The sequence below is a fragment of the Pomacea canaliculata genome, linkage group LG4 (assembly GCF_003073045.1).
Source record: "Pomacea canaliculata isolate SZHN2017 linkage group LG4, ASM307304v1, whole genome shotgun sequence".
NCBI classification, from domain to species: Eukaryota; Metazoa; Mollusca; class Gastropoda; order Architaenioglossa; family Ampullariidae; genus Pomacea; species Pomacea canaliculata.
The window spans coordinates 25508342-25521479 of record NC_037593.1 but is presented as its reverse complement, the minus strand read 5'-3'; the positions used below and the strand labels follow the sequence as shown (position 1 = coordinate 25521479).

Here is a 13138-nt window from a genome sequence, read left to right as displayed (position 1 = left end):
GTAGAGATGTTGTATGGGTAGACAACCCGCCAAACACGACCAACTTACTAGAAGAGGTATCAACGACATCTAGGAAGATAGTAACACCTAAGAGGTCTCCTAGCAATCGTTTTCTCTTTATTTAATAACTATTGTACAACATTTTTCAAAAAGCTTCGCAAACTACTCTTCTTTATAACATGAATTTTTGAAAGTCTGTGTTTCCTTTTTTCTATATACAATTGTAGCAGTACTAGACATGAACCATCTTGCAAGGAAGACAAGGAATATGAATCATTACATTCTTTCGATCAAGTGTTTATTTTCTGAGGGTGAAACCGAGTAAATATTGAAAATAAGAAAAGCTGTGTAATAGCAGCAAAGAGAACAAAACTGCCCCAAACTACAAAGATCGTATAACTAGATTGCCAAGCTTTGCAGACGAAAACCTATACAAAGGTATGTGAAGGCTGATATATATTCACCTATCAGGCTAAGCTATACGTCAACAGACTTTTTAGCCTAATCAAAAAAGAAAATCTTGTAAAGAATAAAGAATCGATGAAATGGTACTTGTGTTTGTAAGCTTGTGTTTTCAGGAGGACGTACTGCGTCAACATAAAAGTTACATGGTTTAGGTTATAAACAGACGAACACGTGCACAGACAGTATAGCAACAAACGGAAAATAACTCTTGTTTGTATATGTGCTTATTACAACTTTAACATATTTACGTGTTTTAAAGTTAAAGGAATGTGTTATCGAGATTTCACTTTTGGAATAGCGAAATAAGGAACATATAACTAATTACGAAGCTATTTCTGCACGTACATAACTATAAAATTCAAATAATGGTATAAAAATGTAATAATTTCATAATTATTGACAAAGCTGACATTATGTAAAGTCTAGCAGACTATGGATATTTTTATTAAAGACATTATTCAAAAAATTAATTTAAGAACTACTATTTTTGACGAAACAGATGCTTCAAACGCGGGTTAATTTACTCGTCGAGACCGGGTGGCACTAATATTCCATCATTTCGGCCCTAATAATTCCTCGCCTCCCTCATGCATCTGTCCTATTTAATAGTTTTTACTACAAAACTATGTGAACAAAATGGGACGCTATCCAGTCATTTGGCTAGTAAATTACATGCAAAAAAGAGTTCCATTCTTTAACATAACAATAGGTGGACGTTAGTTTGATGATTTGGATTGTTCCGATTATACCTCGTGGATGTACCGGGTGGCAAGACGAGTTCACTCTCCAAGTTAGTAGCAATTTTACATCTCTTTAGCGCCTGTTTCTGACACTAAAGTTGTTGTTAGTCATCATAAGTTCTTTTCATTTTCTTTTAAGTGATTATGTAGCCATTGACATCCATTGAATATCAGACTAAAAGTCGCAGTGACTAAAGATTGTGCGTGCGCTTGCAGCAAAATTTTTATTTTAAAAATGCTATTTGATAAACTTAATGTTGTTGGGATTTACAAGAGAGTGCAATTCAACGATGGACAAAGGTATCAGCAGTATTTATCGCTTAACTTTTAATTGTAATTATAATATTCCTCTTTTTAAAGATAACTTTTAAAATGGATTTATAGGAATTAGAATCAAAGATCACTTGTAAAGAAAAACGAAGAAACACTTTAGTTACCGCCATTATTCTTTTTCAGTTGGCCGATGATGTCTGTCTGCTCCACCCTATAGTCTGTCATAGTCCTCGATAATGTTATCACCATCAACCTTAATGATTACTGCAAATCCATACAAAGTGCATAATGTCTAGAAAATCTCAAAATGTTTATTTGAGTTGATAGTGCTGAAGAGTCAGCATGCGGATAACATAAGGACCCTTCAAGGCCAGTTGTCTCCTCTTGTCGTAGATACACAACATAACATATTTTGCCAACACCGCGAGCCTTGAGAAACTCACAGTCGGCACAGTTGTGATGATGATGGCTGCCATAGTTTTGGTCTTAAGTAAAAGTTTTGCACGAAGAAGCAACAACATGCAAATACATCGCTCAAGAGCAATTATAACTGACAGAAGCATGGAACCGTAACCCATGTTGTAGAAGAGCATCAGTTTGTTGCTCATCAAAAAGGCGCGAACTTTACCAATAGTTTTAATCGAGATAAACAAAAAGATGTTTCAGCAAAGATGAGAAAATAGGACACGATAGTAAAATCGACAATAGCGAGGCTGAAGAGACAGAGGTTGACTCGGTCTCCCAATCCCTGTTTGAATAAGACAATCATATTTAAAAGGTTAGTTGGACCACCAAAGAGGTACAACAGGGGTATGATCACAGCTGACTTCAACTTTGAAATGTGAAACTCTGTCTCGGGGCTGATCAAGTCTCCGGCTCCATAAGACGAGGATGTTACAATGTAACTGTCACGAAGAAGAGAAGAGTTGGATGTCAGGTTGCTTACTGAAGCGGTGACTGGTACAGACACTGTTGTATTGTTATAACTCATCGTGACAATCATTTACACCTTGTCCAACATTCACTAAGTAAGATTCCTTACTGGAGACTTAGATTTTTGAACATTGCTAAGAATTTTTTTATATTTTTTTAAGCCATCGATATTGGTTGTTAATCGTCTCAATTTCCAAAACTTTTTTCCAAGAGCCAAAACACGTCTTTTACCTGAGTCAAATGTATATACTGTACATATGTAGAGAATTTTAAGATTTAAAAAAATTTAATGCTATGTGCCTTTGAATGTGAATTCAGTTAATCAAGATAAAGACTATACTGATGCAGTAAGCATTAACAGTTGATCCTGTTTCCTCAGTTACCATGATTTAGGAAAAGAATTAATCATTCTATAATGGCTAAGAAATAAAGTGTTTTCTACACCGAAGACATTCGTATAAATAAAGTCAACGTTATTGACTAAAACTAGGTAAGCAAAGATTTTCGATAGTTCTAATTATCTTCATAGGGGGCGGACATCTTGGTAAAGGAGTGGTGCAACGACTAAAAAATTCTAAAAACACAGAAGACGCAGTTGGAACCGACAAAATGTCGATTAGTGTACTCTGACATTTTGACTTACACAGACTCTCGAGCAAGCACATGCATCAAGGAGTAAGACATCACACACACTTACATATGTATGATCTACATCAATTCCCACACACACACACTACATTTTTCCATTTGTACCTGTTGTACACGTAAACACGCTCATGCTTAGTCATAAGCATTTTTCTCCGTTAAATCTTTTTAATACTAGCTATTAAATATTTTATTTTTCTTAATTTTAACATTCTTTTGTTTTAATGTTAATACATGCCTGAAATCAAAAATATTTTTTATTTACGGCAACTTTCGCACATCAATAATTATGTCTTTTTTTATTCAATTATTGCGTTTATAGTCCCCATGCATCTACGCAACGATCTGTGAATGCATGCAGTTAAGCACGCACTGCACTTTAATCAGCAAAATGTTTGTTTTTCATAACTTACTTCTATATTTTCTATTAATCCATTTTTTATTTTCATAAAACTAAATATACACCTACTACGCCCACTTGCTTTATTCAAGAAACACTGTTCATAAGGGGTTGAGCAGCAGTTCGTGATGGCCTACAGCAGTGAGCGGATGTTTATTATGCCAGTTACTACTCTACCAGTCGTCAACATTACAACAAACTCCAATGGAAATGTTTCTGGCAACTGTGTGGTGACGTCATCGTCTGATGGGTCAGGTGACCTTATAACCCCAGAAACCGAGTTGTTTATCACAAAATTGAAATCATCTGTGATCGTTCCTCTACTCTTTCTTTTCGCAGGGCCGACTAATATTCTCAATATGATTATCTTCTTTAAACAAGGTTTATTAGACAGAGTCAACCTCTGCCTGTTTAGTTTAGCTATTGTAGACTTTTGTGCTGTTTCCTTTTATTTTGTAATATGCGCGGAACAGATGTTTATGTTTACCTCAACTGAAACATACGGCACAGTGTATCAGACTCTCATGAACAACAAAGTTTTTATACTGTACGGTGCAGGTTACGGCTCAATATTGTTGTCTGTTATCATCGCCATTGAAAGATGCGTGTGTGTGTTGTTGCCACTGAGAGCAAAGTTGTTGCTGAAAACCAGGAACATGGCCATCATCATACTCACTGGAGTGCCTCTTGTTAGCTTTCTTAGGCTGTGTGTACTTGCAAAATATGTATTTGTATGTTACTTTGACAAAAGGACAAAGGTAGCATCTATGGGGCTTTTTGTCACGGACTATGCGACGAGGAACAAACAGTTAGTGGATTTTGTAGATGGAATATTCTACGGATTTATCATGGCCGTGGCCTGTCCTGTTATAGTCTTGATCGCTACTGTCATCACTAGTATTAGACTGTGGCAGACTGTCGCATGGCGAAAACAAACATCAACAAGTAATGCACAGAAGGAACTGACAGTGACAAAAATGCTTATTTTTTTATCTTTCGAGTTTTTGTCATTCATCTTTCCGAGGGTTTTGCTGAGAGTTTACCCTTTATTCAACGGAGAGTTCAACGCTAAAGGCAAGTACCGTTATTTTTACCTCGCTTGTGCCAGCATCGGAGAGGTGTTTGTCTGCATGGGGTCTTCCTTTAGTTTTGTTGTCTACTATTTCACTAGTACGAAATTCCGATACATTTGTCATGGCCTCTTTAGTAGGCAGCAAAGACATGAAAAAGGCGACAGTGTGACAAAGCAGACCAGAGAAAAGTAAGTAAGATTATACAACTTGGAGAACAGTTTTGACACCAGCTTCATTCAAATGAGAAAAAAGATCATCTGTGGCTTCAGCAGAAGACCCCCTCCAATATAATAATCGGAACACGAGTCGACAGAAGTAACAGTAATAATAAAAGAATAAGAATAATAAGAATAACAACAACAATAATAATAATAATGGATGCTGCATTCAAAAAATCCAATGTTGTCATCTATTTTAATCACAGAAGACTTGAAGACTTACATATTTGTATAAGGGTTGCTATTCCTTTATGTACCAATAATATTTCTTTCACACAACGACTGAATTAAATTAATAGTTTTTTTCCAAACTGCACTGCTCAGTCCAAAAGAGGAAACAGAAAACAAAAGAAGATCACCCCAGGAACTTTTCGCCTGCCAAAATTAAAATGCACGAAGCTCTAGTCTGAGAATTTTAGGACGAAAGAATCTGAAAGCAACACTTGTCCACAGGATGTCGACATTATATGATATCGTGCATGAGTGTGAACAGTCATTGAGCTTACGACACAATCTCTCCTCATTAAGATCCGAAGAATTGCGATAAGGCCGATAGGAACTGTGTAGTCCTACCCGAGGTACCTTTGGCATTACTCGAATGTTTGAGACTCGGACAAAACTATTTCCGGTTATGAAGTTATACCTTGATAGGGCACGTTTTGAGGTCATGACCTTTGTAACCGAAACGCCAACTGCTTACACTCACGAGGTAAAAATAACCTCGCTATTTGGGCTTGAATTTTGAGCATCATTTGTCTTCTCTTAATCTACCCGGTGTTTTTTTTTTTTTTTTGACTTCATGAATAAGACATCAAAAACCATACTTCGTGATTGTCAATAGTAAATGTCAAGGAAGAAGTTTTGTGCCTAACTGCATAGAGAGTTGGGGAAAGAAAATCGGAGAGGGAGAGAAGATGGGCACCGCCCTCATATCACCTCACTCCTCTACTACCTGAAAACGGTAGGAGACAATAATAAGTGACAGGAGGACGATAGATGCGGATACAAACATTATAACATGAGAATCAAGTTAGACTGCTTGAAAAGAAACATGTAGAAAATAATGCAAACTTTCTGGAAAACTAATCATAAATATTACCTGATACCTCAGGATTTTTATGAAAATTGTCTAAAGAGGCGAGCAGCAAAAAATTAAAAAAAAAGCAGAAAATCATATCCAGTCTATGTCATAGACAACACTGAGTGCCGTTTTCTTTAAGGCAGATAGAGTGAAGTCCATTTTCCTAACTAGCTCTCTGTAGTTTAGTCTTGTCCATGAAGATACATCGAGTTTTAGTGCCTCCTACTGATTTGTTAGGTTTGTTGCGCCATTCGCCTCTGTTCTGGATTGTTCTTGACTCCTTGTGAGGCGTCGTTTCTTTCCATCGACACCTTCATTTACTAACGGCTTCTTGTGCTGTTCTTTTTTTGCCATCTTGTTTTCGGCTTTCGCTTTAACAAATATTGAATAATAATAGGATTCTGAGCTTTCGCGTGATTCAGTGTCGCGGATCGCCCCCAGCGTCGCAGCAACAACAAAAAAAAGTTGGTAATGAGAGATTTTAGTAAGGGAAATAATTATGTTTTAAAAAATGTGTATCACCCGCACACACACCACTACTTCACCGTCTGTCCGATGTGCGTAGAGACCCTTTGCTGGTCCAAGCTGCCTCGTTGACCACACGACGAGGGACTGGGGGAAGAGGGCGACAGAACGAAGAAGTGAAGAGAGGACGAAACGTAGAACGGTTGGGACACGCCGGGGCGGAAAGAGCGGAGAAGAATGAGATGATGTTTACGAACATAAACCAGGACAAGGTCGACAAGATCATACAAAGACACGAAGAATGCAAGAAGATAAGATGACAAAGATGAAAAAAATGTGAAAAATTTCAAAAGCCTGTGAACCGGATAAAAATAGCCTGGAATATGACCTCAAGCGTCAAGAACATTTAAAAGTTTGTATATTGCTGTGGACTTCTTCTATCCTATCATTGACTTTTGCTTTGCTTGCCTCGAGCCTTACATTTTTAAAGTTTGAAATACTAATATGACGAAACGCTAACAAACGGTTGTAACTGCTTTTATATTTTTTTCGTTAGCACAATAATGCAATCTTTGTAATTTACCTGGGTTTGCTTGCAAAAACTAGGCATATTCATCATACAGTAAGATGACTGGTTGTTGTCATATGATACATTAATATGGACATACAACATACATATGTTTATACTCTTTGAGCATATATTTCGCCGAGGTTCCGAGAAGCGCCGCTCATCGTTGGAGGTAAACTGTCCCCAATGATGTCACTAAAACATTGTTTTTAGTTCAGACGACAGATTGACAGATTGTCAAAGACAACAAATGGGAGGTCACACTAAAAGATATAAAGGTTGTGACAGAATATTACAAATCAGCTTCCAATGATGTGAAACCTGTCTACAGAATCAAAAAGCAATATTTTTTTTTCTTCAGTCATGATGCTTAGAATAAAATGAAAACCCATTGCCTACCATATACACACTGTATCGCCATAGTAAAAATAATGAGTGACAAGTCTTCATAATGGCTTGGGCAGTCAAATACTTAAGTCACATCTTTGTGCTTTGCATTTACCAAATGAATACAATTATTAATCTTACATTAAAGTGCCAATGTAGGTTACAGTACAGATTTCACAAGAGAACCTGTTAATGAAGACAACACATTTACCTTATAAATGACTAATTTGTTTCTGTAGTGAATAATGTAGTCGTTAATGTTCCTTACAGCAGACTTTGTTTACTACAATGGTTGTCAAGGTACGTTACAGTAGACCTTGTTTAATTAATACAATAGTTGCCGATGTTCTTCACAGTAGACTTTGTTTAATACATTAGTTGTTGATGCTCCTTACTAATATAATTCTCAATATTCCTAAGTAGACTTACTCTAGCAACAGATGATGATGATGAAGCGTTCTATCTATATAATGATAAAAGGCAGCATGAAAGGTATATCTCAGCTCTTGTTCTTGTTATTTGGTTCCTCTTTGTGTTTTCTGTATTTAATTTTATTTGTTGTTTAGTATGGTTGTTGATTCTTTTACAGTTCATATGTTATTTGTTTGTTTTCTTCCTATTATTATTATATATAGTCCCTATCTGCTCCCAGCTTGTTCAATCTTCATTTGACTGAAAATGTAGAACATTATTCTGGCACCAGTCCCCTAATATTATCTTTTTTGATTTTAGTGTTTTGTAAGGTACACATTTTTCTGTGTATTTTTACTCAATGGTACTTACTGTAAGCTAATACGCACATGTTCCAGTAAAGATGTGATTTTTGTGAAAGCGGCAATGCATAATATAATTAAAATAATAATTTAATAAAATATTTAGTACTATCTATGTAAATTTATTGAAATAATGTATTATTGATAATGCTTAATAATTGCTATTTTAAGCGATAATTTAGAATTTTTAATAAATATACGATTGTTTCAATGCCCAAGTTTAGTGTATTTGTGGTTTTTTTCTTTCTCACTGTGTATGGGTGTGTGTGTTTTATGGACGATCTCGTGTGTACAAAAGTCAGAAGGAGTTTTTTTATATGAAGGATTTCAATCAACAGAAATGCCGCCCACAGTAATGACATTTTTTTTTTCAATCAAAAGAATAGATTTTATATGCAGTAAACTTCTCTCTTCATAAAGAGAAATAAGGGAGATAAAGCAAGATCATTGTTGTTGAGAGCATGTCAGTGATTATTTCCCTTCGCTTTAAAAATAAGGGCTTAGCTCTGACATGGTGTACAAGCACACTAGCCACTGACCATGACAACATCTATAGAATTATCAGTCGCTTGGGTGTGTGTATGACTAATCTTACTCTAAGTGTATGGAGTGTATGTGTGAGTGTGCACTCGTGATTGTCCCCCAGTTAAAATAAAAATGTCGACAGTGTCATCGCTCCACAAGAACACAAGTTGATGATTAGAGGCAGGAAAAGAGAGAAAGAGATTAATTAATCAATTAGTCTATTTTCTAGGCCCATAGCATTACTACAGGGATGAAAACAAAGCAATGGTAAAACATATTACAATTTTTAAAAAAAACACACTCATCAGCCGACGAGGGAGATAAAGTGCAACTATCATAAATATTTAGCCAAATATTGTACTCAATCTATTGAAAATTTCTGCTTCTGAGTTAACCCTTACCCTAACCCTGATTTTTAAAAATTAAACGTAGGCTAATAATTTATAAAATTAAATCGATTATTTACGAAAGCACCCAGTCTCGCAAACAAACAACAAAAAGGAAATCGAAACCAAAATGCATTCATGAATTATTTCAGTTTTTAATGGAACATCATTTCTCGGTTTCCGAAATAACTTCACAATCACATGGTTTATTCTCGACCACCTGCTTCAGACACAAGATGCTCTTCGTACGTCACAGGATAACTCGTACAAAACACATTAAACCCAGTTACCTCCCTCTTATGAGACAACAGCATCAGTGAAGATAACAAGTCACAGGAGCCTAAGAGGTTCAGTCAATACCGCTCACTGTTCATACTTGTCGTCCACAGAGTCACCGTTGATGTTGTGATGATGGCTCGTTTAAAAACATTATTATACTTAAATTCTTTATGTGCATTGTCACCTAAGACAGGTTTTCCTGCGTTTTTATACAGATTGAAATGTTGATGTTTGTCAGCGTTAATCAGCTAAGTTCTTTCTTGCTATCTTCCAGACTTTTCGTACGTAAAATGTATGAAACAAATTAAAGAAGAATAATGTTTATTTACAAAATCATGGAATTTCTATGTTTTTGGAAAATAGGGAAATACGCGACAAAGATACTTGAGCCACTGAAGGTAGAGTTCTATTCCTTAACTACAAAGTGAGCATGTTCAAAATAGAAAAATAGAAATAAAATAGTTTTCACTCACATTATACTTTTATGTATACAGCACAAACACACATCTTCTATTCCCTTCTGTTCGGAAGCCACTCATCTGTGGTTTGATTTAAGACTAAATGTTGATGGTAATAGTGGGAAGTGTATAGTATGTGCGATATATATATATATAAAGAGAGATGGAATGTGTGTGCATGTGTGTGTATGTTTGTGTATCAGACAGACAGACAGACAGACAGACAGACAGACAGACAGACAGACAGACAGACAGACAGACAGACAGCGAGTCGGCACAAGCGTGCGTGAGTGCGTGCGAATGTACTTGCATGCCTGGGATGAAGGAGTGTTCACCGCGAAAGCAACAAAAAAAGAAAGGAAAATACTTTTTTTGTTTTTTCTATCCATTTTATTCTTTTGAGGTTTACATTCTGTTGTGCATATAGCAGCGTCTTTGAGTGTGCACGTGAAATTGGTGTTTGTTCGACTAAGTGGCGGCCATTATTAAGACATGTTCCACGTGCAATGTCACGTGAAGTCTGCTTCTGATTTTTAATGTCAACATACAAGCTACGAGATAAATAAGATAATTGTGTGATTTCTAGCACTCCTAGAAGGTTCGGCAAAACCTTACAAATATTATCTCTTCTGATTTCTTTAAAGTGCATCAACAATTAGTAAGCAATTAAGCAAACAGCGCAAAGCCTTCTTCCGAGAATATACTCATATAGTCAATAGGTATAATGGGTAACAGACAAATTCAAAAAGATATAATTATTTTACATTTTAGAGAAATAATTGAGCGTGTGGAAATTATACGAAAGAAAATGGAAATCTGAAAAATATATTTTTTCCCCTTTTCGTTGTCACTTTATACCTTTCAGATAGACACATGATATTTCAGAGTGATTGCAGAAAAAGGTAAGGTGGCTGGGCATCATTGTTTGTGTGCTGCAATGATTCCATCAGTATTATAAATGCTTGATATAGCCACAGGTCATCACACAAGATTATAAGCTGGGCACCATGAGATGGCTGCTTGAAGCAGGAGATATCTTCAGTCTATGTTCCTGTTTAAGCTGTTGCAGGTAAGACTAAATTAAAAAAGCATCATTTGCATCTTATAAATATTTAGGTTCTTTATTGGTTTTTTTTTTACTATAAAAATAAATATGACACATATCAAAAATATAGAAGATTGCACGAGTTAAAAAAAACAAAACAAAAAGAAATCACGAAAAAAGACAGAGTAAACCTTATTCCGACAAGGCACCCAGTCGCTCTCACTAGAAAGGACAACTTATTCATCAAAGTGCGCTCACACTTCACGGTTAAGATAAAAAAACAGCAAGAGAAGGACTGATAATATTGCAACAAAGCAAGACAGCAGTAAACATATCCTAAATTCATACCACTTCACTTTCAAAACAATGATTCAGGACCAAAATGAAGCACATAAACTCCTATTCTACCCAAAAGCCTATTGAAGCTTTCTGCCAAAGCAACAATACCCTTATCCACATTAATTCGAAAAAGCTGTAAGATTCTCAGTATGTATATACAAGAATATATGTATATACAAGAATTATTTATTTTGTCGCAATCTTGATTATCATTTTATAATCCACCGCCAGAAATAAGAATAATATTTATCGTGATCGTTACAGCATCTCAGAATACTGAGCAGACTCACAGCTCTATTAAAACAAGAGGTCTCCTTTCTGCATTCTTGAATTTGTGGATTTCACTACACGCTTCTAATTAATGAAACTCAACGGAAGAATAAGTGCTTCTCGAGAAAGGGAGATAATTTCCTTAATGTCGTGTTCGAAACTGAGATAATAATGTTAATGTCATGCTTGTAGCCGTGTGTCCCACTATTGACACACCCTGTTCATCTGTAAACATAATCTGCAAAGTTTTCATTTTAAGTTTTAGGTTTTCTTTGTTTGCAATATTTCCAAGGCGTTTTGATTCTTTTAAGTAAATATCACAAGCGAGTACATTAATAACACAAAATGTGACAATTTAATATTATGTTTGCAATTGCACTTCTTAATTTCGACCGTACCGATTGAATAGTAAATACACAATAAGAATTTGTTTTAAAATTAAAACAAAAAACATGTTTATCTTTTTTTTGCAGGGTTATCTTCAAGGAACCTTTCAAGAAGAAACAAGTTTGTTATAAAACTACAGCTTATGCTCTTATAACAAGTATAGGTACTTAGTTTACAGTTCAGCTGGCTGGAATGAACATCACCAGCTACATTCAAGAGAGATGCACAAATGTGACTCCATATGATAACCGAGAAGACTTCATCAGCCCAGAGACCGAGCGACTGATATCCAAGTTCAAGTCAGCTGTCATCATTCCTCTGTTCTATCTTGTTGGCGGCCCGTCAAATGTTGTCAACATGGTTGTTTTCTATAAACAAGGATTGAGAGACCGAGTAAATCTTTGTCTATTCAATCTAGCTCTTGTCGATTTCTTGCACCTTTCCTACTTTTTCCTTCTGTTTTCCGAGAAGATGTTCATGTTTCAGTCCTATGAGAAGTTCGGACCTGTCTACGCTTTCTTCGTCAACAACAAAATGATGATTTTCTACAGTGCACACTATGCGTCCATGTTTTTGTCTGCTGTGATAGCAATAGAGAGATGTGTCTGTGTCTTGTTTCCTCTACACGCAAAGACTTTGCTGACGACGATGACGATGAGAGTAGTAATTGTCATTTCTGTACCTGTTCTTACCTTCCTGCGTCTGGTGGTGACCGCCAAGTACACAGTCAGCTGTGTGTATGACAGCAGACGACAGATAACCTACATGGAGTTTTATGCAACGGACTATGAGAAACAAAATAAAGTTTTGCTGGACATCATCGACGGGATACTTTATGGTTTCATTATTGCAATAGGATGTCCAGTCATTGTGATGGTCGCTACTGTAATAACTTCTGTAAAGCTGTGGCAGGTAGTTGCCTGGAGAAAACAAACCTCCACAGGTGAGTCTAAAAAAGAGATTGCTTTAACCAAAATGCTTATTGCCTTGTCTGTAGAGTTTCTTTCGTTTTCTCTGATGAGGATGGCGCTAAGGACGGTTCCAATTTTCAATTCAAATTTTAGTACTACGGGAAAATATCGCATATTTGTTCTTTCTTGCATTAGCATTTCCGAAGCTCTGATTTACATAGGGTCGTCTCTCCATTTATTCATATATTATTTTTCTGGTTCCAAGTACAGACACACGTTTCACAGCTTGTTTTTGAAAACTTGAAGAAATTAAAATGTGTTGCTATAAAGACTCATTAATCAAACTTGGTGCTCTAAAAATAATTACAGTATTGTGAACATATGGCATCTGACAATTTATACTACATGGCGAAGGTTTGAAGTGAAATGTTTCTTCATTCATACGGCAGATCTACACTCATCTGTTTTTGATGTGTTATTTTTCAATGAAGTGAAATCATTAACGTATAATAAAAGA

At 35.9% G+C, this 13138-nt stretch overlaps 1 protein-coding gene across 1 annotated transcript; it reads left to right on the top strand.

The window, feature by feature from the left end:
- The first annotated feature begins 3584 nt into the window (after nucleotides 1–3584).
- On the top strand, nucleotides 3585–4721 carry LOC112562478. The gene is made up of 2 exons (XM_025235759.1): nucleotides 3585–3711; nucleotides 4015–4721. Exons 1-2 carry the CDS (start codon nucleotides 3585–3587, stop codon nucleotides 4719–4721), a joined length of 834 nt encoding a protein of 277 aa, XP_025091544.1.
- The last annotated feature ends 8417 nt before the right edge of the window (nucleotides 4722–13138 follow it).

Bases quoted from the DNA above. Each gene is read 5' to 3' on its own strand.
- LOC112562478 (XM_025235759.1), top strand. From the start codon at position 3,585: ATGGCCTACAGCAGTGAGCGGATGTTTATTATGCCAGTTACTACTCTA. The intron at 3,712-4,014 runs GTGACCTTATAA...TGTACGGTGCAG, and splicing joins GTCATCGTCTGATGGGTCAG to GTTACGGCTCAATATTGTTG.